The sequence below is a fragment of the Sitophilus oryzae genome, unplaced genomic scaffold (assembly GCF_002938485.1).
Source record: "Sitophilus oryzae breed Bouriz unplaced genomic scaffold, Soryzae_2.0 scaffold_1586_pilon_pilon, whole genome shotgun sequence".
NCBI lineage: Eukaryota > Metazoa > Arthropoda > Insecta > Coleoptera > Curculionidae > Sitophilus > Sitophilus oryzae.
This window is the reverse complement of record NW_022146265.1, coordinates 334295-359531: the sequence shown is the minus strand read 5'-3', so window position 1 is coordinate 359531 and position 25237 is coordinate 334295. Positions and strand designations below refer to the sequence as shown.

General features: G+C 31.9%; 1 protein-coding gene and 1 non-coding gene across 4 annotated transcripts in view; one reads left to right on the top strand and one right to left on the bottom strand.

The window, feature by feature from the left end:
* Positions 1–17551, top strand: part of LOC115879730 (spectrin alpha chain) — a 34381-nt gene extending 16830 nt beyond the window's left edge. For 2 of the 3 annotated variants that reach the window (XM_030896695.1, XM_030896696.1), the window contains exons 20-37: positions 1210–1373; positions 1428–1545; positions 1690–1731; positions 3192–3586; positions 3639–3837; positions 5192–5597; positions 5654–5899; positions 7378–7619; positions 7673–7806; positions 7870–8086; positions 8142–8226; positions 8495–8615; positions 8676–8895; positions 10314–10576; positions 12913–13175; positions 13883–14053; positions 14109–14275; positions 17096–17551. In XM_030896695.1, coding sequence (XP_030752555.1) covers positions 1210–1373; positions 1428–1545; positions 1690–1731; positions 3192–3586; positions 3639–3837; positions 5192–5597; positions 5654–5899; positions 7378–7619; positions 7673–7806; positions 7870–8086; positions 8142–8226; positions 8495–8615; positions 8676–8895; positions 10314–10576; positions 12913–13175; positions 13883–14053; positions 14109–14275; positions 17096–17224 — 3582 coding nt within the window. In that variant the 3' untranslated portion in view covers positions 17225–17551. The remainder of the gene's footprint in view (positions 1–1209; positions 1374–1427; positions 1546–1689; positions 1732–3191; positions 3587–3638; positions 3838–5191; positions 5598–5653; positions 5900–7377; positions 7620–7672; positions 7807–7869; positions 8087–8141; positions 8227–8494; positions 8616–8675; positions 8896–10313; positions 10577–12912; positions 13176–13882; positions 14054–14108; positions 14276–17095) is intronic. The other variant, XM_030896697.1, reaches the window with a different exon arrangement.
* Positions 17552–23843: 6292 nt separating this feature from the next.
* On the bottom strand, positions 23844–23926 carry Trnal-cag. Its single transcript has one exon. It is a non-coding gene; the product is annotated as a tRNA-Leu (tRNA).
* Between the last annotated feature and the right edge of the window lie 1311 nt (positions 23927–25237).

Here is a 25237-nt window from a genome sequence, read left to right as displayed (position 1 = left end):
GGTTTGGCGATTCAGTTTCAGTATTCAGTTGTTAGTCCGGCGGTTGTCGTACGTTTTCGATTTACAAGTTAATTTAATAAATTTAGTTAATTTAGTAAATATTTGACATTTGATTAGGCAAGATTAGGTATTATTATTAATTCATATTAAATCTATTATAATATCATTATCAATATCAATAGCTTCTCTAAACAGTAATCACAAATAAATAATAAATAACAGTTGGCGTTGCCACCACCTACGTAAATTTTAAAATTAATTTTTTATTCGAGTGATGGCATGGAAACTTCCTTCATAAATTGAATTTAAAACGTCTCTTATTCCTTACCTTACCCGATTAACCCGATGTTCTGTTCACCCGACGGATCGACGACGAGACTTGTTCGTAGTTCGTGCAGTTCAGCTTTCAGGTTATTTTTTATTCGAATACTTTTAAATGAAAACCGAATTATACTAGTGATTCATTCGAATAAGCCCATCACTACAAGCGACGGGTGAAAAACCGTATTTTAAATACGAGTGATATTTCGCTCGAGCGATCACTCGGTTATTGTAATCGCTTGAAACTCGAGTACTCGGTTATTGAAATTAATCGGTTTCTCCCATCACTATAAATGATGGAGATAAACAATTATTGTGAATGATTAAAATTTTATTTTAAGATGAAACTTTTCTTAACATCATTTTGAAAATTCGAAAAATGAATTGAATAATGACAAGACAAGTGACATCTGTCTAAAAAAGACAGCGATTTAGAGTGACAATTTTGATTATGCAAAAGAAATACATATTCTATGAGTTTGCCTAACAATTAATATTCATTTAAAAATAATATTAAATTTAAAAATAAATCCCCAACATGAATATTGAACAAATCATTTAAACAAAAACAGACCACAGACCAAACAAATTGTTGGTTAGTAGCAGTCAGAGATATAGATGTAGTAGAATTTTGGTTTAATGGACACAGCTGCCAGGCTATCCGGCCGAGTGTTAGAATTGTCGTTTTTTAATAAAAATTATAAAAGCTAGAATAGTATACGGTTTTATATTGACTGTAATTTTTTTGAAGTTTTTAAAAACCATTCATAAAAAATATATATATCCTTCAAATCTTTCAATTTAATAGCTAGTTAATAAGAAGTTTCACTTCAAATATGCGCACATAGTGCACACACAATTTTTTTATATTAATTATATTTTTTATAGATTAAACAATTGGATGATATAGCCGTTCGTCTTAGACAATCGCATCCAGAACAAGCCGAACAAACTCTTATTAAACAAAAAGAAATAACAGAATTGTGGACTCAACTGACAGCTAAGGCAAATTCAAGAAAGGAAAAATTGTTGGATGCATATGATTTACAAAGGTCAGTCCCGAGTAACTTTTAAGCAATTTGCATTTAATTTTTGTTTTGTTTTAGATTCTTGAACGATCATCGCGATCTTTTAGCATGGATTAATTCCATGTTAGGATTAGTTAGCTCTGAAGAACTTGCAAACGATGTTACTGGTGCCGAAGCTTTAATTGAAAGACATCAGGTAAGAATATTTGATTTGTGTTATACAAGAAGCAAAAAGCATTTGCGATTTTTCGATGTGCGTTTGGCTATATAACATATATTTTCGTGCCGATTAAACAGATTTGTCTGATTTTTTTGTGTTTTGTGTTTGTTCATGGGATAGAACTACAAGGCGGAAATTGAGACCAGATATGGATATCCACAGGTAGATTGTCAGAATTTGACATTTGTTGTCCCGTGTATAACATGTACTAAATCTATAAAAGAATAATTTTAATTATCTTGATAAAAATATTTGTCGATAATATAATTTCTTACAGATTAATGAGTTTTTTTGCACTTTTTAGTATTTCACTTTGGTTTTTATAGTAGCAAGTTTGTTCAGTTGTTTTCCAAGTATTAATCTGTTAGAAATTATGAAAACTCTGATTTTGTAATAATATTAATATTATTATGACCTAAACATTATCATCACTTCTGATAGCACAAATGTGGGTTTGGATTGCACAATAACCTTGACAGTGGCTTGTGTAACATTTATACAGATCATACTAAGAGCTGGCAAAGGTTAGTTTTGGGTCGAGATTTCCGTATGTAAGAAGAGTACTGCATTTATAATGTACTTAACAAAGAGAGAACAGTAAAAACGTTGACAAACGTATGAAATAAACCGAGAGACTGTGCACATTGCTAAGAGACGTGGAAGGAGATAAGCAGATTTGTCGCGGTCGACCCAATCAGTACTTAAAATTCTAGGGAATGCTGTACATCATGCGTTCAGCTTCACGATTTAATTACGTCTCGTGATACTTTATTTGATTTGTGTATTTATTAACGAGTTGTTGTAATTTTCCCTATAGCTTGTAAATCTTTAAGTGCTAGTTAGAAACACTTGCACTTTTGGTAGAAATAATGGAATTGAGTTGGTGTTCGACAGTGATCGCGCTATTAGAACTCCGAATTCAAAAATCGATATCTCGAAATTCACTAAAAATAACTGATTGTAGTTTTTTTTTTCAAAAAAATTCATATTTCTGCTATATTTTCTTCACGGACAGTACGTAAAAATCTTTATAAATAAAAAAGTTACACGATTGCTGAAAATTGCTATGCACTAAAAGTAAATGGACGGGTTTTTAAAAAATTTTGAATGGAAAAAAACAAGCCAATCGATTTTTTCTCATTTAAACATCTTGTAAAATATCCGAACTTCAAAATGGAAAAAAAAAGAAGTTTCAATATCTAATGTGGTTCTTGAGTTATCGCGTGTTATGTGTTAAAAAGCTGAGTTTTGAAATTATCGCGATTACTGACGTATTCTCGTTATAATTCCTTAGAATTAAATTTCAGATGCACAGAAACATATCTAATGATTTTATCTAGCTATCTTTTTGAAAAAAAAGTATTTTAAAAATAAGCTGTTTGTCATCGTGATTTTAATTTAATTGATAAGGAAAGGCGTACCGGAGAGATGTGTGTGTACACCATCGCATTTCTCTCACTCCGACTTAATAAGATCCCTATGGGATTTACTTCCGCACATGTAAATACCGACCCAAAAGTAAGAGTTGCCAGCATGGTATACCATTTTCATTGTATGATACATCACTCCTTCAAATCACATTCTATTATTTTCCAAAATAAACGTGGTGATTTTTTACTTAGGAGCACCGCACTGAAATTGACGCACGAGCTGGAAGTTTTCATGCTTTAGAACAATTTGGACAGCAACTACTGAACTCCAATCATTATGCTTCTCCAGAAATTCAGGAAAAACTGGAACAACTTCATCAAGCTAGAGCCGATTTAGAAAAAGCCTGGATCGACAGAAGACTATTGTTGGATCAAAACTTGGAACTTAACTTGTTCTACAGAGATTGTGAACAAGCGGAAAACTGGATGAGCGACAGAGAAGCGTTTTTGGCTGCGGACGAAGTAGATTCCAATGGGGACAATGTTGAAGCATTGATCAAGAAACATGAAGATTTTGACAAAGCTATTAACGCTCATGAGGAAAAAATTGCAACCTTGCAAAGTTTAGCCAAGGAACTTATTGGAAGGTAATTAATGTGTATATAGTTTTCTTACAGTTCTAATTTGATTCGATTTTAGGGAACATTATGCTACAAAACCAATTAATGATAAATGTAATCAAGTCTTGGATAGATGGCATCATCTCAAAGATGCTTTAATCCAAAAGCGGTCTAAATTAGGAGAAAGCCAAACGTTGCAACAATTCTCTCGAGATGCCGATGAAATTGAAAATTGGATTGCAGAGAAACTTCAGTTGGCTACTGAGGAGAGTTATAAGGTATGTTGGAAATAATGTACTTCTAAAGTCAGTACAAGCATCGTTCATTACATCATATATTGTCGTACCGTTTTATTCCCTGGTTAAAACGGGATAAAAATTGTATAGTTCATATCAAATAAACTTTTAGTCACGTGATTAAGCTTGACCAGCACAGTTGGCCGACTCATACCCAACAATGTTGCCGTTTGCGGTCCCTTAATTTCATGATTTTCAATTGTCAGCTAAACTAGAGACGTTTATTTTTACGGTTTATTTCAAAGTTTGATTATTATTTGGTTTATTTTGTTAGAATGTTCTTAATACTAGATAAAGTAAGAATAAGTGAAATGAATACCAAGTTTTGTGCGTTTTAGTGTAGGTTGTTTATTCTGTTATAATCTAATGTTTACTAGAGATTTAAAATTTGTTTAAAAATTAAATTCAGATATTTTTATTTATGAAAATATATGATGCTTTAATGAAAAAACTTTTGATAAGCTACTAGATCTTAATTTTCACTGCATTTTATTCAGAGTGAACGTTAGTCAAACCATCTAGAAAGATTTTTATCTACTATTTTTAAATTAAAATATTATATTTTATTTATTTTGAGAAAACCATGAATTCAATTGTTCTGCTGAGGAAAAGTTCATGTAATTTGTTTTAACACTAATATCATCATCCAGTTTAAAATGTTCGTGTAAGTCATCTTTAAGCCTACTGACAAAATCACACATAGGACATTTTTTTCTAATATTTTGTACAGCGATATTGGTATTATTTAAACCATCACCTTAAACAGTTAGTCTATGCACCATCATTACTAATATCCTAGATGAAATGCTTACACTTGACTCTGCCTCACATCTTTGATAAATTGGTCAATTACCTTGTGCAACTTGTGCATGTGATTTTAAATGCCATGCTCTTCTTTGAACTAAAATGTTAATTACAAAATTTGCCGGTAAATGCATATATACTTTTTAGTTTTTAAAGGTGCTATTTCCTCTAACTGATTCAGATGAAAATTTTTAACGTGTTTCCGAAGCACACTAAAACGCACAAAAATGCGATTACATTCGCAGCAAACACTGCTATTAGAAATACTGGTATTAAGTTTACTTATTTATACCAAATAAATTATATGGGGAATGTCATCGATGTTCATTTCCAAAAGCATACAGTATATGTCTTGCATATATAATCCGTTCATAAAATAAGGCGACAGCGAACAGCAAAATTGTTGGGTATGCAAGTTGACTAGTGAGACGTAAAAGCTAGTCACAGCATTAATAGATAATTATGTATGACGTCACATTAAACGATGATTGTATAGATTATATCAATTTTCTAATACAATTATTTTTAACAGGATCCAGCCAACATTCAATCAAAACATCAAAAACATCAAGCTTTTGAAGCCGAATTGGCCGCTAATGCTGACCGTATACAAAGTGTTTTGGCAAATGGTGGTAATTTGATTGACAAAAGTCAATGCGGAGGATCGGAGGAGGCCGTTAAAAAGAGATTGGAATCTATCGCTGATCAGTGGGAGTACCTAACTCAAAAGACCACAGAGAAGAGCATGAAACTGAAGGAAGCTAATAAGCAAAGAACTTACATTGCAGCAGTTAAAGATTTAGATTTTTGGCTGGGCGAAGTTGAGAGTTTGCTAACTAGTGAAGATGCTGGCAAAGATTTAGCTTCAGTACAGAACTTAATGAAGAAACATCAACTTGTGGAAGCTGATATTCAACATCATGAAGATAGAATTAAAGGTACCAAACATGAAGGATATCTTTGAACTCATTTTATAGTTACATCCGTTTTTCAGATATGAATGACCAAGCTGATTCATTGATTGAATCGGGACAGTTCGACACCGCCTCAATTCAAGAAAAACGTCAATCGATTAACGAACGTTACGAACGAATTAAGAATTTGGCCGCTCATAGACAGGCTAGACTAAACGAAGCCAACACTTTACACCAGTTCTTCAGAGATATCGCCGACGAAGAGTCCTGGATTAAAGAGAAAAAATTACTTGTTGGTAGTGACGACTATGGTCGCGACTTGACAGGTATTCTTAACTTAAAGCACTCCCCAAGTAGCCTTTTTGGGCACATTTTAGGTGGAACACAAAATGGAAACGGTATGCCATAAATAGGAAACATTTTCAAAACCTATATATTTTATATGATTTTATTACATGTGTTTCCGATGTGGTGGCACTAGCCGTTTCCTGAAATGTTTCGAAACATTTTCTGCAATTTGTGTCCAAGATGTTCCCGTTTTCGGCAGCCACTGTTTCTAAAAGTGAAGAAACAAAATACCAAACTAAAATTGTCTATGTCTGTGTGTGGATTTCAAAATGAAAACAACCATCAACAATGTAGACCTACGCCATAATTTTTTTGTCTTAAGATCTTTGTTTTTAGATTTTCTCGCACAAAAAATGTCTGACAAAAGCAAATTCTTTTATAATAATGTACTTTCATATTTTTTAATGCCCCGTGATATATCATTATTTGATGCTACAAAAGATTTTTATTTGAAATATAGATTTTTATTTTTATATCATGGTTCCGAAAATAAAAGTATATAAATAAATGTAAGTAGAACGCGTTCTTATGAGTTTAAAAGCTCAACAGCCGATAAAAGCATATAGTTTTTGTTAAAAATGCTATCACTAGCCAACATGATGGAATTTTAATTTATTATTTTATTAAAATTTATTAAAATTGACATGGAGTGGGACACAAATCATCTACATTATATCACACTTGTGTCTAAAAAGAGAGAAACTCGTGTTTCGAAAATGAATCGACAATAATAGTCACCTGTCAACAAAACCAATAACCTTGAATCAAAACTTCGTCAGAATAATTAAAACATTTTTATTTACTTATTATATCACAATTAAAACATAAAAACATGTATTCCATTGTGGAAAAAAAAAGAGAAAAAAACGTTTGCCGGTAACATTTTTCTTCAGTCTCCTGTTGGGTATGGATAGTGGCTGTTATTGCATTTATTCCTAAAACAAAAATAATCTCTGTAATGCGTATAATAAATAATTATAAAATCGCATAAGCAAAAATATCTGTATTTGTACTCACCATACGTCCTTCCTTCTGCGTTGTTAATTATAGTACTATAAAAACTTGAAGAATGCTTAAATGCAAAAACTGCAGAACAAAATCCAAACAATAAAATAAGGTTATGTTCTCATATTTGACAAAATGTCAAATAAAATTATGGAAACTTTTCAGGCACAAAACGGATACGAAATCTGCAAATGTGAGCCACATCTGTTTCTTAAAAGTTTCGAAAAATTTGTGACACCAAGATCTTTATTGTTATAGCTTATATAGCGAAACCATATTTTGGTAAAATGTTTCAAAACAAAAAGGGATTTATGTTACGAAAAATATGTATCAAAAACGCGGCGAAACTGTTTTGCAATGTTTCTCAGCAGAGATTTTATTTCGATTTTGTGTCTAAAAATGCTACTTATAGACGGCCAGAATTATAGAGATTTTAATGTGAATATTTTAGGTGTTCAAAACCTGAAGAAGAAACATAAGCGTCTTGAAGCCGAATTAGCTTCTCACGAACCCGCTATTCAAGCTGTTCAGGAAGCTGGAGAGAAGCTAATGGATGTGTCTAACTTGGGAGTCCCCGAAATCGAGCAAAGATTGAAAGCTCTGAATCAGGCCTGGGCCGAACTGAAACAGTTTGCCGCAACCAGAGGACAGAAATTGGATGAAAGTCTAATGTACCAACAGTTCTTGACTAAAGTAATAACGTCAGTATCTTTTATGAATTTTGTAAAAATTATTTTTCAATATAGGTTGAAGAAGAAGAAGCTTGGATAAGCGAGAAACAACAGCTTCTCAGTGTGGATGACTATGGAGATTCCATGGCAGCTGTTCAAGGACTTTTGAAGAAACACGACGCATTTGAAACTGACTTCCAAGCTCATAGGTACAAAATCTTCAATAAATTATCTGTTTGTGATGGAAATTTATATATTTATTTAATGTTTAGGAGTCGTTGCAAGAATATAAGTGAGGAAGGTGCTCAACTCGCCGCTCAAGGCAACCATCATGCTGAAAGTATAAACCAACGTTGCCAGCAATTACAGGCGAAATTGGACCACTTGGCTGCCCTAGCAGCTAAAAGGAAAGCTAAATTGGTGGACAATTCTGCTTATTTGCAGTTTATGTGGAAGGCTGATGTTGTAGAGAGCTGGATTGCTGATAAGGTACATTTTGATTCAATGGTTAATAATAATTTACTTAAAAAAAATATTTTTTTAGGAAACTCATGTTAAAAGCGAGGAATATGGGCGAGATCTTTCATCAGTGCAGACATTGCTTACAAAACAAGAAACCTTTGATGCTGGTAAGTTTTCTATTAATACTACATATCACTGAATAAAAAGACTAATGGACAATACCGGTCTGGCGTTCTACCTTTTTTAATTTTCTAATAAAATTAAGAAGTAAAAAAGATAATTATTTAAAACAAACCCAAATTGAAAAAAAGGCCAAACTGGTAAAATTACCGTCTCCTCTATTAAGTCTCTCTATTACAGTTGTTCTTTGTTTTTTCAATTTTTTATTCAATAATTACAAATATATTGAATGTTCTAATTTTTGCTCCCTTGTAGGTTTAACTGCCTTTGAACATGAAGGCATTCAAAACATTACATCTTTGAAAGATCAACTTGTAGCTTCAAACCATGATCAAACTGCTACTATCGTTCAAAGACACGCCGACGTTATCGCTAGGTTTGTCCTTGATATATTTTTAAAATTATAAATATAACAGGACTTATTTATGCGTTTTAGATGGCAACGTCTTCTATCAAACTCCGATGCCAGGAAACAGCGTTTGTTGAGCATGCAAGAACAATTTAAGGAAATCGAAGAACTGTTTCTTATGTTCGCCAAGAGAGCGTCGGCCTTTAATTCTTGGTTTGAGAATGCCGAAGAAGATTTAACTGATCCTGTAAGATGCAACTCCATTGAGGAAATTAGGGCTCTAAGAGACGCTCATGCCCAATTTCAGGTAAAATAACGATATAAAAAATTTTAAAAAATCCTATATGGGTATTTTGCCACTACAAGAAAATCTACAAAATAAAATAGTTATTTTTTGTAAACACTGTTGCGTTAATCCAATGGAAACTAATTGTCAACAAATTGATAAACAAATTTGCCTAATGAACAAAGAAATGCTTAATTTTTCGGGAAGTTTATCTCTTTCCGTCGTCGGAAGCAAATAAAAATACAAAGAATAAAGAAAATAACTATTTAAAATATTTAAATGCAACTATTGGAGGACACTAGGTTTTTTTTTAAACAGATACGTCTACAAAAACCGTTGACGTTCTGTTAAAATGACATATCAAGTTAAACTTCAAAATTAACAATTACTTAAAAAGGTAAAACCAAAATGCTTCAAACTTTTCGTATGATTATTTTTAATTTGTTTTAAATTTTTACGTTATGTTATGTTTGTTTATGTTATGTTCTTTAAAATCAAAGAAGCGATTGCCATACATTACTAACATCTACAGATGCATGAGCAATAATACATTTATTTTTATTAGATTGTGTTAAAAATTATTATTATTTATTAGATATCTTCAGACATATTCATTTACATACCTAATCTTAGACATCATATTTACATACCTTATTATAGCACATTAGGTGCCCGGTGGCGTAGAGGTACAGGCTCTCGTCTACCAATCTCAAGGTGTGGGTTCGATTCCCACACCCGGCATTTCATCAGCCGACTATTTTTATTAAAATAAAAATAGTTTGGGTACCTAGGTCGACTCAGCCTTAAACGAGTACTTGGGATTCACAATCCTGAGGTAATAATAGGCGGTTGAAGCGTAGTGCTAGCCACATTACCTTCCTTGTATACCGAACGGCTCTAGTATAGCAAGCTATACCTTGCTACTCCCAAGGCGTTAAACGCTATATACGGGAGCTATTATTATTATTATTAAAAAAGCCTCTTTTACTTTTCTTTTAGAGACTATCGCTTCTTTCATTATAATTTTGGCGTTGTTAAAATCTATTCTGTGCCCTGTGTCCCATGAATGAAATTTTAACAGAAAGTCAACGATTTTTATAGACGTATCTGTTTAAAAAAAAATTAAAGTGTTCTCGAATAGTTGCATTTAAATATCTTAAATAGTTTTTTTCTTTATTCTTTGTATTTGTTTTGCTTCTGACGACGGAAAGAGATAAAGTTTCCGAAACGTTAAGCATTTTTTGTTCATTAGGCAAATTTGTTTATCAGTAAACCTAACTGCTGACAATAAATAGTCTCCGTTGGATTAACGCAGCAGTGTTTACAAAAAAATAACTATTTTATTTTGTAGATTTTCTTGCAGTGGCGAAATACCCATACAGGATTTTTTCGGCGATAAAAAATTAAATCCAGTTTTAATTATTGTTTTATTTTTAAAGGCTTCTCTTTCGAGCGCTCAAGCAGATTTCGATGCTCTCGCCGCACTAGATCGCCAGATCAAGTCTTTCAATGTCGGACCTAATCCATACACTTGGTTCAACATGGATGCTCTGGGAGAAACTTGGCGTAATCTCCAGAAGATCATCGCTGAGCGGGATGCCGAATTGGACAAAGAGGCTCAGAGACAAGAAGAAAATGATAAGCTGAGAAAGGAGTTTGCTAAGCACGCCAACGCCTTCCATCAATGGTTGACAGAGACTCGGTAATTTTTTTTTTACCATAAAGTGTTAACTGAAATGTTTTTATGAATAGTTATATAGAGTGACAATTTGAAAACGAACAGTATGTAATATTGCCTCTACCGATCATAGTATGAAAATTTGGCGAAACACGTCAATTTACATATCAAGGGGGACAATTTTTAAGGTATTTGTTGTCGTGTTACTTTCAACCCCTTGAACCTCAGGACACCTACCCCTAAAATTTTAAATAGCAACCCCTATTTTACAATTTTTGTATTTCTTATAGAATTCTACATAAACTGCATTATTTTTTTGAGAATTTTATAAGGAACACAAAAATGGTAGAAGGAATAGGGGTTGCCATTTAAAATTTTAGGGGTAGGTGCCCTGGGGGTCAAAGGGTTGAAAGTAACACGACAACAAATGCCTCAAAAATTGTCCCCCTTGATATGTAAATTGACGTATTTCGCCAAATTTTCATACTATCATCGGTAGAGGTAATATTAAATACTGTTCGTTTTCAAATTGTCACCCTGTATAAAAAGCATATAATAAAAAACTTAAATAATATTTTTATATTCATATATTAGAGACGGAAGCTAAGTCATGGTAACCTCTGTTTTGATAGTTTTGTTGACAGCTCTTAACAAATTTGATTTTTTGTATATTTGAAAATCACAAGTTTCTGTATATATTTTTTAATATTCTTGTTTATTTTATAATCGTTTTTATGCAAAGTGTACAAATCCTCAAATCCTGAAGGACATTGTGGTCAGGACTGGATGTGTCTGTTCCTCCAATTATTCCTCCAGCAGAACTGTGTGTGGTAGAGGAATAATTAGAACGCCTGTATAATTACCCAGAATTCAAGTCAGCCATATTAAAATATATTCGCGGTTGCGCTAATTTTGATATACTCATTCCTTATTCTTTTTATTCGATGTATGTAGTGACTTAGCTTTAGACATTCTATACCGGGTGGTGCATCGTCGTTGGAAACATAGGAAATCCCATGCAAATTTTGAACTATTTAATTATTGGCTCCCCTATTGATTTTACAGCGAAGTCGTAAATAGATTTTTAAAGGAGGGTTTATAAACTTGACGCTCTGTTGCCGTCGTGCTGTTCTATTTTCCGTACTCAACTTAAAATTATTGAAATACACGAGACTGTTCATAAACTCCGTTGACATGACGTCTGCCGTACGGCCTGACGTCCACTTTGACGTTCGTGTCGCTCAACATTTTAATGAACAGTGCTTTCCATAAAATCAATAAAATGAAAAATATACGAAATAATATGCATGTACTGATTTCTTTCGAAAATCGACAACTATGACACTATGAACTCTTCCTGGACACAAACGGTACATTGTGAGACAGAAAATTGTAGAGAGAAACAAGCCCTATAACATAGGATACAACATTTTAATGAACAGTGCTTTCCATAAAATCAATAAAATGAAAAATATACGAAATAATATGCATGTACTGATTTCTTTCGAAAATCGACAACTATGAAACTATGAACTCTTCCTGCACACAAACGGTACATTGTGAGACAGGAAATTGTAGAGAGAAACAAGCCCTATAACATAGGATACAACATTTTAATGAACAGTGCTTTCCATAAAATCAATAAAATGTAGAATATATGAAATAATATGCATATACTGGGGGATTTCTTTCGAAAATCGACAACTATGAAACTATGAACTCTTCCTGGACACAAACGGTACATTGCGAAACAGGAAATTGTAGAGAGAAACAAGCCCTATAACATAGGATACAACATTTTAATGAACAGTGCTTTCCTAAACCAATTGTATCTTTTCCGCCAAGAATCCGTCAATCCGAAACCTTAGGTTTACAAACTATGATTTTGTCATTGTCAAAAATAATTTAATTTTAATATTCAGGGAAAATTAACTGAAATATGTCGGATACACTGGGTCTAAGCAATTTCCCGCGTAGTACCATTTTATCATGCTCACTTTTTCTTTATGTGTATAACATAGTGCTGAATATTAAAATTTTATTAAAATTAAGTTACGTTCTATGGTTACGTTCGAAAACGACGCTGACAACTTAAGACATGTCGATTTTTGACTGGTATTTGATTGTTACCTATTCAGTTTTAATTTAAAAATCGATTCAGTTTTTCTCAAATTACTCAAAATCGGCTGGAAAAAAATTGTTGAAATTTGGCATGTGTTTGCCAAACGTAGACCTTAAAAAATCTATTTACGACTTCGCTATAAAATCATAGGAGAGCCAATATCTGCACAGTTTAAAATTAGCATGGGATTTCCTAATCTAAAAAGAAAATCCAACATTAATAAATTTATATTTTACAGAACCTCAATGATGGAGGGTTCAGGATCGTTAGAGCAACAATTAGAAGCTACTAAGCGTAAAGCGGCAGAAGTTAGAGCTCGCCGTTCGGATCTGAAGAAGATTGAAGACTTGGGCGCCATATTAGAAGAGCATCTTATTTTGGACAACAGATATACGGAACATTCTACCGTCGGACTTGCGCAACAGTGGGATCAACTAGACCAGTTGGGAATGAGAATGCAACATAATTTGGAACAACAGATTCAAGCTCGAAACCAATCAGGTCAGTTTTAGATCTTAAAAACCGGATATCTACAATGTATAATGCATTTTTTATACAAGTTCATACCAAATAAACTTTTAGTCACGTGATTAAGATTGACCGACACAGCGTTGCCCACTTTTATATATTTCCTTTTAATCAAAGTATTTTAGAAAACAAAAATAAATTAATTATAAATATATAAACAGTTATTATTTATATCAACAAAACTCATCTTCTTAACAGCACTTAAGGGACATATACGACCATTACTACCGCTTTCCCGTTCGAAATATTCTAATAAAGTTGCGATGAGTTTTTTAGGGCTATTAAGCTATCTTGTACACTTTACACTAAAAAAGGTTCTAAAAAGAATAATGTTTGTAAGGTCTGCTAGTAAACATTTTCAAGCTTAAAGTATCACAACACTATTTATTTAAACCAAAAACTTGTAATACAAAACTAAAGTGTCAAAAGGAATAACAATGTTAGGAAATAAATACATAGGGCAACTTGACATTTTTAGCAGAGCTATTACCTGAATCCCCAGTGCGAAATTTAAATTCCAGTTAGTCAGCACGGCACCGAATATGTCCATGGTTGGCAACAATGAATTTAAAAATGGCGCCCCCGATTACGTAACTAAAAGTTTAATTGATATGAAATATATATAAATTAATATAAAATATATTTCTTCTAAAAATAAATTTATTTTGAAATTGTTATAGGTGTAAGTGAAGACGCTCTGAAAGAATTCTCGATGATGTTCAAGCACTTTGACAAGGACAAGTCTGGAAAACTTAACCATCAAGAATTTAAGAGCTGTTTGAGGGCTCTTGGTTACGATTTGCCCATGGTTGAGGAAGGACAACCCGATCCAGAGTTTGACGCAATTTTGAGTATGTTTTTATTTATACCTAGATAGAAGTTATTAATAATATATTTTTCTTTTAGATGTGGTCGATCCTAACAGGGATGGCAATGTCTCGCTTCAAGAATACATGGCATTTATGATCAGTAAAGAGACGGAGAATGTCCAAAGCTCTGAAGAGATTGAAAAGGCCTTTAGGGCGATTACTGCAGGAGATCGTCCTTATGTTACCAAGGAAGAGTTATACGCGGTAAGACTTAAATGTTTGACTATGTCTATATGTAAAGTTTCAGTAAGAAATATTTAAGATCTAAGTGGTTTTACTATAAAAAAATACTTGGATAGTTGTTAGTTGTCATTATTTTATCATGGTTTCTGCGACAGTAACCAATTAGAACGTTTTGCGCGGTAGTTAAATTTTAAGAATTTTCAATTGAATGTGTCTGAAACTAGAATATATTTTTGCGATTCGTAGCAGATCGTCTATAAATATATCCTATTCCAATGATTTCCTTAGAATTTTTTGTATTGCGTGCAGCTCTTCATATATAGAATGATATCTAGAAATTTTTCTATCAGGGCAAATCATAATGATTCGTATTTGTATTCACTAAGAGTGGGTTCCACCTGGAACCACCATTGCGGCTGCGAGGGCCTGTTCTGGCTCAGTTTCTACAAGCTCTTTAATAGAAACAGAGTGTTAAACTTCACCCTCAAGACCCAACCTTTTAACATAGGCTGTTATGTCCGACGGTGATATGTCTCCTAGGTCTGATGAAACCATAGACTTAAAATAAAATATAGACTACACTATTTACATCTGAACGCGGTCAAACAATTATTTTTGTACACATGTTTACTTCTGGGTACACTCGACCGCAGCCGACCTAACCTTCCTCGTCCAGCCTATGTTGTCACATCTTTAATATTATCAATATTAAAGATGTGACAACATTATACACTTATATATATATATATATATATATATATATATATATATATATATATATATATATATATATATATATATATATATATATATATATATATATATATATATATATATATATATATATATATATATATATATATATATATATATATATATATATATATATATATATATATATATATATATATATATATATATATATATATATATATATATATATATATATATATATATATATATATATATATATATATATATACATATATATTGAGATATTAATACTGCATTTTAATAAAGTAGGTTTTAATATTCCATAGATGTATTAAATAGGTAGTCCTTATACTACTTAATTATAAGTCGAAAACTATGTAAAAAGGATAAATCCTTTACAATATGGCAACACCGATTAGAGGCGAGGTCGCCTGTTCATTCTTCTCAAATACGTTTAAAATAAAGTATACGGAGGGTACCGCTTAAATTCCTGTCCCGATGTTGAAGGATGGCTATAGAATTTCAATGCATTTCCTACATAAGTCTATCCTTGTATTGTAGGAGGTTTGACTAAACAAGGATGAACCTATGTCTTGAAACATTCGACTCGATTTTCTGTTCTCCTTCAATACTGGGACGTAAATCCTCTCAATGCTCTTATGGGGAGGCCGTCGTATATATTATTTAAACGTATTTGATTCTTCTATTAACTTGTAGTACGCGTCGCACGTGTGTAGTAAAGCATTGTTGCCGCTACTTCTCTCTGGTTGTATTATTGCATTTTCTTAGTTTGTAGTCCTTAAATGTTTATTTTATTTACTTTTTGTATTCAAGAACTATAAAATATGGTTCGCCAGTGCCAAATTTGTAAGAAATTTGACTTAAATAATCCATTTGAGTCTTGAACGACTTTCGACCGGTAGGCAACTCTCAATTTACCAATTGGGAGTCATTGGCGTTGTTGTAGAAAGGCGCTTATTTATATAATATTTTAGTAAAATGTAAAATCTGATTTTTTTCTATTACATAATCATTTATATAAAAGTTTTTGTAACAAAATCATAATTATAACCGTGTTATTATACAAGATAAATTATATTAGGCATCGGTTAAAAAATTAATCATGTTTTTATTAAAAATATATTCCGGTTCATTCTAAAACTATCTTCAGAATCTAAAATAACATACAAGAATTCTAAAATGATATTACATTATTAAACATTATTTTTTAATATACCGGGTGCGTCTCAAAAGTGGCTCAACTGAAACACCCAACTCAGCATCACATAATCAATGTTAGATTTAACTAGGTATACTGGGTGCGTCTCAAAAGTGGGTCACCCCTATGACTTTTATTTTTTCAGATAAAAAAAAACAGATTTGTATGTTAGTATATGACATAAATTAATTATTTTTAATTATTATTAATAGAATGACATATCATATGTCAACTTTTGGCATTGTTGGTTAAAAACAAATCATATTTTAAATTTCAATCCAGGGTGCCATGGCGGTGTTAAAAACAGTAAGTTTAAATCAAGTAGCCTTGGAAAAATAGTTTTGATCGTCTAATGTTTTTCGTGTCTTGTCTAGGCCGGTTAAAAGATGTACAAATCGTATTTTTAATCATATGTCAATTTTTTCAAATGGAACAAGGGTGACTCATTATCAATTTCTCTTAACGGAAGATAATATCAAAGGCCAAAATAACAAATTTTGAAGTATAATTAGTGGAAAAATTTAAAAGTTTTATAAATTTTTCTACTAATTGAAAATGTCTACCACTAATTTGACGTTCTGAATGCTTAGACTGAAATTAAAGGAACAAACTTCTACGCTATTTGAAACCACTAATTGCGGGGTTCTGAATGAGACTTAAGTGTCGGTTCTGGGCCCACGAATGGTGAACCTGCACCAGTTTTGGCGAGGGAATCAGCACGTTCGTTTCCCTCTATTCCGACATGTCAAATACACTCGACATTCGCGAGCTCTTCTGCTCTGTGTTGCAAAAAAACAATATTTTCTAACTATAAATACAGTTATTTTATACTTAACAGCAAAAAGGAGACTTTAACTTAAAACACGTTTTTTATAATAGTAATAACTTTTGACTTTTTCCTATTTTAGAACTTGACAAAGGAGATGGCGGATTACTGCGTGGCCAGAATGAAACCTTACACCGAACCTAAGACGGAAAGGCCGATAGCAGGCGCTTTGGACTACATAGATTTTACACGTACGCTCTTCCAGAATTAAAGCTTCGGAACGTTAGAAGATATTTTAGTTTGTAAGGCTTAAATAATATATTTTTTATTTATATAAAGTATACAATTAATGTCTGTACTAATTCTAACTATTTGAGCTTTTGAAAGAAATCAGGTTACGGAAGCGATCGCTTTAATTATCACTCACTTTTGCAGCAGCTCTTTGAACGAAACGATAATCTTTCCCGCAGCTTGTTTTAGTTAGATGTGTTAGTTAAGTTTTGACGTATTACGAATATATATTTTTATGTTCTAATGAATTAAGGGATCATATTATAGTGTTTCCTTGAAATTCAATAAAATAAACTGCTTTATGACATTGACTTTTTTTTCTTATCACTTGATATCACCTTTTGTCGTGTTTTATGAACATTCGAAACGGAAAATAACAACGGTCAATAAAATGTGTATGATTTTTTTACGTGATCATTTCTTGAAAAGGATTATTTTTTATCTATACTAATATATAAAATCCTTAAGTGACTGACTCACTGATTAATCACGATCCTGCTCAAACCACTCAACGTAAGAAGCTCAATTTTGGCATACAGGTTGATTCTAGGCTGTAGAGGTTCTATAAGAAGGGATTTTTCGAAATTCCAGTTCCAAGAGGGTGAAACCACTCCTCAAATATTACAATATTTTTTATTTAAAAAACGCTTAAACACGTATATTTCATTTTGTTTTTTACATATTTTAAGACTTTAAAAATGTATACAGGATGTTTCGAATAATCTGGTCATTGATTAATCACGATCCTGCTTAAAGCGCTTGACGTAAAAAGCTGATTTTTGGAAAACGGATTGACTTTAGGGTATAGAGGTTCGACAAGAAGGGATTTTTCGAAACTCGAATTCTAAGGGGGTGAAACGACCCCTCAAATATTAGAATATTTTTTATTTAAAAACCGGTCAGTTTTTCAGAAAAAACTCTTAAATACGTATATTTTATTTTGTTGTTTTACATATTTTAAGATTTTTTAAAAATTTATACAGAGTGTTTCATAAAATATGACCATTGAGTAATCACGATTCTGCTTAAACTGCTTGACGTTTAAATCTGATCGGGTGTAGAGGTTCGAATCTCAAATTCCAAGAGGGTGAAAACGCCCTTCAAATATTACAATATTTGTTATTTAAAAAACGGTTAATCTTTCGGGAAAACGCTTGGACACGCATAATTTATTTTGTTTTTTACATATTTTGAAATTTTTTAAAAAATCATACAGGGTGTTTCAAAAAGTTGGGTAATTAATTGATTAACCACGATTCTGCTTAAACTGCCAAAATATAATAATATCGCCATATTGTTTTTTCTCATGCTGACAAATATGAGAAAATTTTATCCAGTTTGTATTTTAATGGAAATTGTTGCTTTGCCGGTCACCATTACAAATGATTAATTCAACGCGAACGAAGTCGCGGGTACACGCTAGTAAAGAATATTAATTAAATAAAAAAAATTGTGTGTGCACTATGTGTGCATATTTGAAGTGAAACTTCTTCTTACTTTCGTCTGAGGACTCCATTCGGGTACCTCTATCCACGTGGCGAGTTTGGTTCCAATCGACCAATAATTAAGAAAAATCCTGAAGATTGCGTCCATTTAGAGGCATCGGTTCGAAACTTTGACCCACATTTTTCTTCAATATCAAATCGTTAGTCCCACCCTGATGAAGATGTAAGCGAAACGTCGTATCCAACTTTGCAGGGTGGGACCATGTGCACCGTCGATCGCATAGTCTACCCACCAAATTTGGTCGCGATCAGACGCAATCAACTTTTGACGTTTCTTACGTCAAAACTAACTGTCACAGTGACACGCGTAAAAATTAAATAAAAGTAAACTGTTATAAATTTAAATAAACACTAGCAAATTGCCATGGCGACACCAACCATCTTGATTGCCATTTTATTGAAAAATCGCTTTTTATTCAAAAACTGTGCCAGATAGGTATAGGAAACCCTAATATAATTTGAAAGAGCATTTAAATTTGCTTGGACTTGTTTTAAAATATACATAGCGTTGTATTTGAAATAACGAAGTTTTTATGTAAAATAAATATTTAAAATAGACCAGCAATTTTTGATACCCCTGTATACATTTAAGGAAGCAATACATTTTTTGAGTAAAGTTTATTTCTCTGGCTTCAAAGTCAATACAAGAATTAACTCTGAAAACTAATGTACAGGGTGTTGACAAACTTTTTTATTATAGCATGCATATTTAAATATCTCAAAAACCAAAGCATTTAAACATATTAAAGCCTTATAATAAATGCCTTATTTTATACCCAAGAATAAATCAAATAAAATACAGGGTGTTCCATAAGAAAAAATATAACTTTGGTATGGATCTTAGTTCTGACACACCCTGTACATTTCAAAATAATTTTAAATTATGCACGTTACCTTCCTACATATACCCATAAAATATTTTGTTTCTACATCTTTCCGTTTTCGTATAATCAACCGAGGCGAATGAGGTGCGCCACCCTGTATACAGGGTGGTCCGAACTGTATTCCGGAAACTTCGGCAGCATATTCTGCAGATAAAAATAAGTAAAAAAGTTCATATAAATGTATGTCCCAAAATACTTAGTTTCGGAGATACAGGGTGTAGAAGTTTCATTTTTATTTCGATTTTTTTCAAATAATTTATGAAGTAACGTCAATATTTGGATGAAAATTGGTGCCTGGTAGTTTTTTGACATGTCAATAGGACTCCTACTTATAGAGGGCGCCACCTACATATTTTTTACCTGCTTTGCAGAGTAATAACTTTTAGTCCGTACCTGTATAAAACAACTGAGTAAAAAAAATATGCATTTACGATGCTTTCTACGTAAAAAAGGTCTCTTGGTAAAAATCGCTACGAATAATGGTTCTCGAGATATTTGGAATCAAAATTATCAATACCTGTCATCATTGACATAAATTCAATATGTTGACTAAATAGTTATTAGACTGAAATCATAAATTTGAAACTTTTTGTGCCAAAAGTTCAACAGAAACTGTTAAATCATCAATTTTTTGCAGAAAAATTTATGATTAATTTAAAAAATTAAAAATTTATTATTTCAGTCAAATAACTATACTCAACGCGTGTGCTTATTTTTTTGTCAATAATGACATGTATTGACTATTTCCATTTTAAATATCTTGAGAACGGTTGCTCGTAGCGATTTTTACCAAGAGACATTTTTTTACGTAGAAAGTCATGAAAATGTATATTTTTTCAGTCAGTAGTTTTATACAGGTACGGACGAAAAATTATTACTCTTCAAAACAGTTAAAACACATGTAGGTGGCGATCTCTACAAATAGAAGTCATTTTGACATCAACATCAAACTTCTCATGTCAAAAAACTCCCATATACCAATTTTCATCCAAATATTGACGTTACTTCATAAATTTTTTGGAAAAAATCGAAATAGAAATGAAACTTCTACACCCTGTATCTCCTAAACTAAGCATTTTAGGACATAAATTCATACGAACTTTTTTACTTATTTTTATCTGCAGAGTATGCTGCCGAAGTTTCCGGAATACAGTTCGGACCACCCTGTATATATTAAAAAATAATAAAAAATATATATACAGGGTGTTTCAAAACAAATGCGAAAAACTTCAGGGGGTGATTCCTTGTTCAAAATAAAGGGTAGTTTGCTTTATAAACGTTGGGTCAAAAGTCAACCATTAGGGAGATATCGCGGTACAAAGATGGCGGAAAAATAATGTTTTTATTTTTTATCTTGAAAACGAAAACGATAGACTAATGAAATTTTATGGAAGCATTATTGTTATGAAAACATACTTTCTGGTAATTTTCTCACTTTTTAAAATGAGTGGAAGGTGTTAAAATAAACTACCCCTATCATTCTTGTTAACGAAATTTAAAAAAAAAGCTTATCAAACACATGTAAAAAAAAAATTAATTTGGATAGTTTAGTTTGTTTAGAAACTTTTTTATCTCTTGTGTTTTTTGATAAAACTCACCGATTTGAAATTAAAAATAAAATGTAAAGCATTACATGTCAGGACAAAAAACATTTTTAGATAAAGAATCTTGTGGGCTGCTCTAATTTTTTAGGAAAAATCTAGTCGGCCGCTGTCACTTTTTAGGATGTTTCTAATATTATTTTATTGACAGTACTCTACTGCAATACGTTATTATCTAGATTCTTATTATTATCGTTATTATCACTAGATTCTTTATCTAAAAATGTTTTTGATCCTGACATGTAATGCTTTACATGTTATTTTTTAATTTCAAATCGGCGAGTTTTATCAAAGAAACACAAGAGATAAAAAAGTTTCTAAATAAACTTTGCATGTGTTTGATAAGATTTTTCTTTAAATTTCGTTAACAAGAATGATAAGGGTAGTTTATTTCAACCCCTTCCACTCATTTTAAAAAAGTGAAAAAATTACCAGAAAGTGTGTTTTCGTAACAGTAATGCTCCCATAAAATTTCTTTTCGTTTTCAAGATAAAAAATAAAAACATTATTTTTCCGCCATCTTTGTACCGCCATATCTCCCTAATGGTTGACTTTTGACTCAACGTTTATGAAGCAAACTTCCCTTTATTTTGAACCAGGAATCGCCCCCTGAAGTTATTTGTATATATATATATATATATATATATATATATATATATATATATATATATATATATATATATATATATATATATATATATATAATTATATAATATAATAAATAAAAAAATGTGCATATTTGAAGTGAAACTTCTTCTTACTTTTGTCTGAGGACTCCATTCGCGTACCTCTATCCACGTGCCGAGTTTGGTTCCAATCGACCCATAATTAAGAAAAATCCTGAAGATTGCGTCCATTTAGAGGCACCGGTTCGAAACGTCGACCCACATTTGATGAAGATGTAAACGAAACGTCGTATTCAACTTTGCAGGATGGGACCGTGTGCACCGTCGATCACATAGCCCACCCACCAAATTTGGTCGTGATCGTACGACATCAACTTTTGACGTTTCTTACGTCAAAACTATCACAGTGACACGTATCGTACACACAAATTAAAAGTAAACTGTTAGAAATTTAAATAAAGCCCATAAACTAATGTCGATTTTGAAAATAGCTACTAACTGTCACTAGCAAATTGCCAAAAACTGAGCCAGATAGGTATAGGAAACCCTAATATAATTTGAAAGAGCATTTAAATTTGCTTCGACTTATTTAAAAAAATACATAGTGTTGTATTTGAAATAACTAATAAGTTTTTATGTAAAATAAATATTTAAAATAGACCAGCAATTTTTGATACCCTTGTATACATTTAAGGAAGCAATAAAATTTTTGAGTAAAGTTTATTTCTCTGACTTCAAAGCCAATACAAGAATTAACTCTGAAAAATAATGTACAGGGTGTTGACAAACTTTTTTTATTATAGCATGCATATTTAAATAACTCAAAAACCAAAGCATTTAAACATATTAAACCCTTATAATAAATGCCTTATTTTATGCCCAAGAATTCAAAAATTAAATTTTTATTTAATTTTTGAATTCCCCGGTATTTTTACCGGGTGTGTTCCATAAGAAAAAATATAACTTTTGGTATGGATCTTAGTTCTGAAACACCCTGTACATTTGAAAATAGTTTTAAATTATGCATATTGGCTCTCTACATATACCCATAAAAATTTTTGTTTCTACATCTTTCCGTTTTCGTATAATCAACCGAGACGAATGAGGTGCGCCACCCTGTATAGAAAGTCCACCTGGTAAAGATTTGTTAAAAAAGTTACTTATTAAAAAGACTGGAACCTTCATGAAGACTACTTATTATATAAACTGCAAGACCAGGGAAGTCTTGGTCTTGCATTTGCTCAAGACCACCTTTTGTCTACTGGGATGATGACTTTATTCATTTAAAATTACATTATTACACAGGATAGTAATTTTCAGATTGTTAAATTGTTTCCCACTACTTTTTAAATCGTCCTATTGCTGCCAAAAGTCACTAACTAACATTTTTCCGAACAACCAAATTCAATCACTAACTATGTTTTGAAGCGGAGAATCGATTGCAAAAGTCATTAACTACGATTTCTGGCTATTTATGTTTTATTTTAATACCGAATAGTTACTAACTATAACATCTTTATGCAATGCAATTCATCTTTAGACGCATTTTTCTCAGAAGTAATAAAAAGTAAGTTAGTGACTTTTGGCAGCAATGGGACGAAATAAAATACTCTGTATTTTTGTATGTTGTGTTGAATACAACAGGCGGTGCCAGCGTTTAAAATACCGTATAATCGAAAAAAACGGCTTCAGAGATGGCTATGAAATGAAGATCGCTATCATTTTATATGGGGAATGTCATTGATGTAAATTTCCATGCCAACTGGACGCCGTTTTTTTTCGATCATACTGTAGAGTATATACTAGGTATTTCACACGGTTTCATGTTTGTTCTGACTGTTCTGTTTTGTTCTTTCCTTTATGGTCTAGTGAAAATCTATTACAAAATCTAAAGAATCTGTTACAAAAAAATCTGTTATAATGTACTTTTGTTTCAAATGATTTGAAAAAGTATTATAAGGAATTTAAAAAAATAAAAAAGAATGTCAGAAGTGGGATTCGAACCCACGCCCACAGAGTGGACTGCGACCTGAACGCAGCGCCTTAGACCGCTCGGCCATCCTGACTCATACATCAAATGACTCTTAGGCATTATAAAAACATAACATAAACAGAATTAGCTACACATGAAATTTTATTTTATTTAATTTTATTTAAAGAAAAAATACTTTAAGGTTGTGTATTTATGTAACCTAAATCAACTTCCCTTAACTCTTTTTCTTCCTCTAAAAAATCACTAATATATAATTTTTTAATTTTTTCTCTTCTATAATTTAACGACAATTTTTCCAAATGATGGATCTCCTGTCTCATGTTTATGTAATACGAATTTAATCCAAGACCTTTAACGGGGTTGCATTCTATAGATTGTTTAGGATCAAACTTCATAATCTCATTATTTCTGAAATGAACATAAATTTTTAATGCAAATCGGACCGACTTTATACAGGTGCTTATGTAAATACTTACAATGCTGAATTAAGAGAACGCAATTTTGAATAAGGGTCTTTAATTTTTTCTGCCATTATTCTTATTAAAATGTTATTCTCTGTCTGATGATTATAAATATATCAAATATATGACATTTTGACAACTAGGTACCTATTTCAACTTTAATCTTTGAATAAAAATTAAAAGATCCTAATAAAAATATTATATAGTGTATTTTTATTCACAATCTGTTTGGATTTCAACCAATTCAACCAATGACCTCTAAATGATATGAACGCGTTTAATTTTTGTTAATTAGAAAAAAAATCAACTATATTTTCATATTTTTTATTTTTCTCTTAAACTATAATGTGTAAATTTTTAAAAATATAAACAGGACTTTAAACGGGATTAACATGGAATTAACAATTTTAGAACAAATGTTTGCTTGTTCTCAAGCAAACAAGCAAAAACGAAAATATAACGAAAACTCAAAAATAATCAAAAACGCGCCTTTTTTCTCCTCTGTCAGGCCATCTATGTGACAATTATCTAACCACAAATAATGCGCGTTCAGGGACGGTCAGCGGCTGAGTGGCTGAGTAAGCGGTTTCCCTAAACGGTCTCTTTTTACACGCAAAAACAGTCAGCCGCTGAGTAAAATACTCAGCGGTCGGTCAGCCGCTGTGTTCCCTGAACACGCACATTCTCTATGACAGATCTCTGTGTAAACTCATATTTTTTTTAATAATTTCTGATTATTTCTTTATCAGAAAGTAACCCAGCCAAAACAACGAGCCCTACTACAAAATCCCTAGGATGTTGGTATAAAAAAATGTGTTTTTTGTGTATTTTACACCAAAACATAAAAAAAAATAAAGAGAAGCCCATCCCTGCCCTAAATTATATATGATCTTAGGTGGTAAAGAATAAATAAAATTATGTAA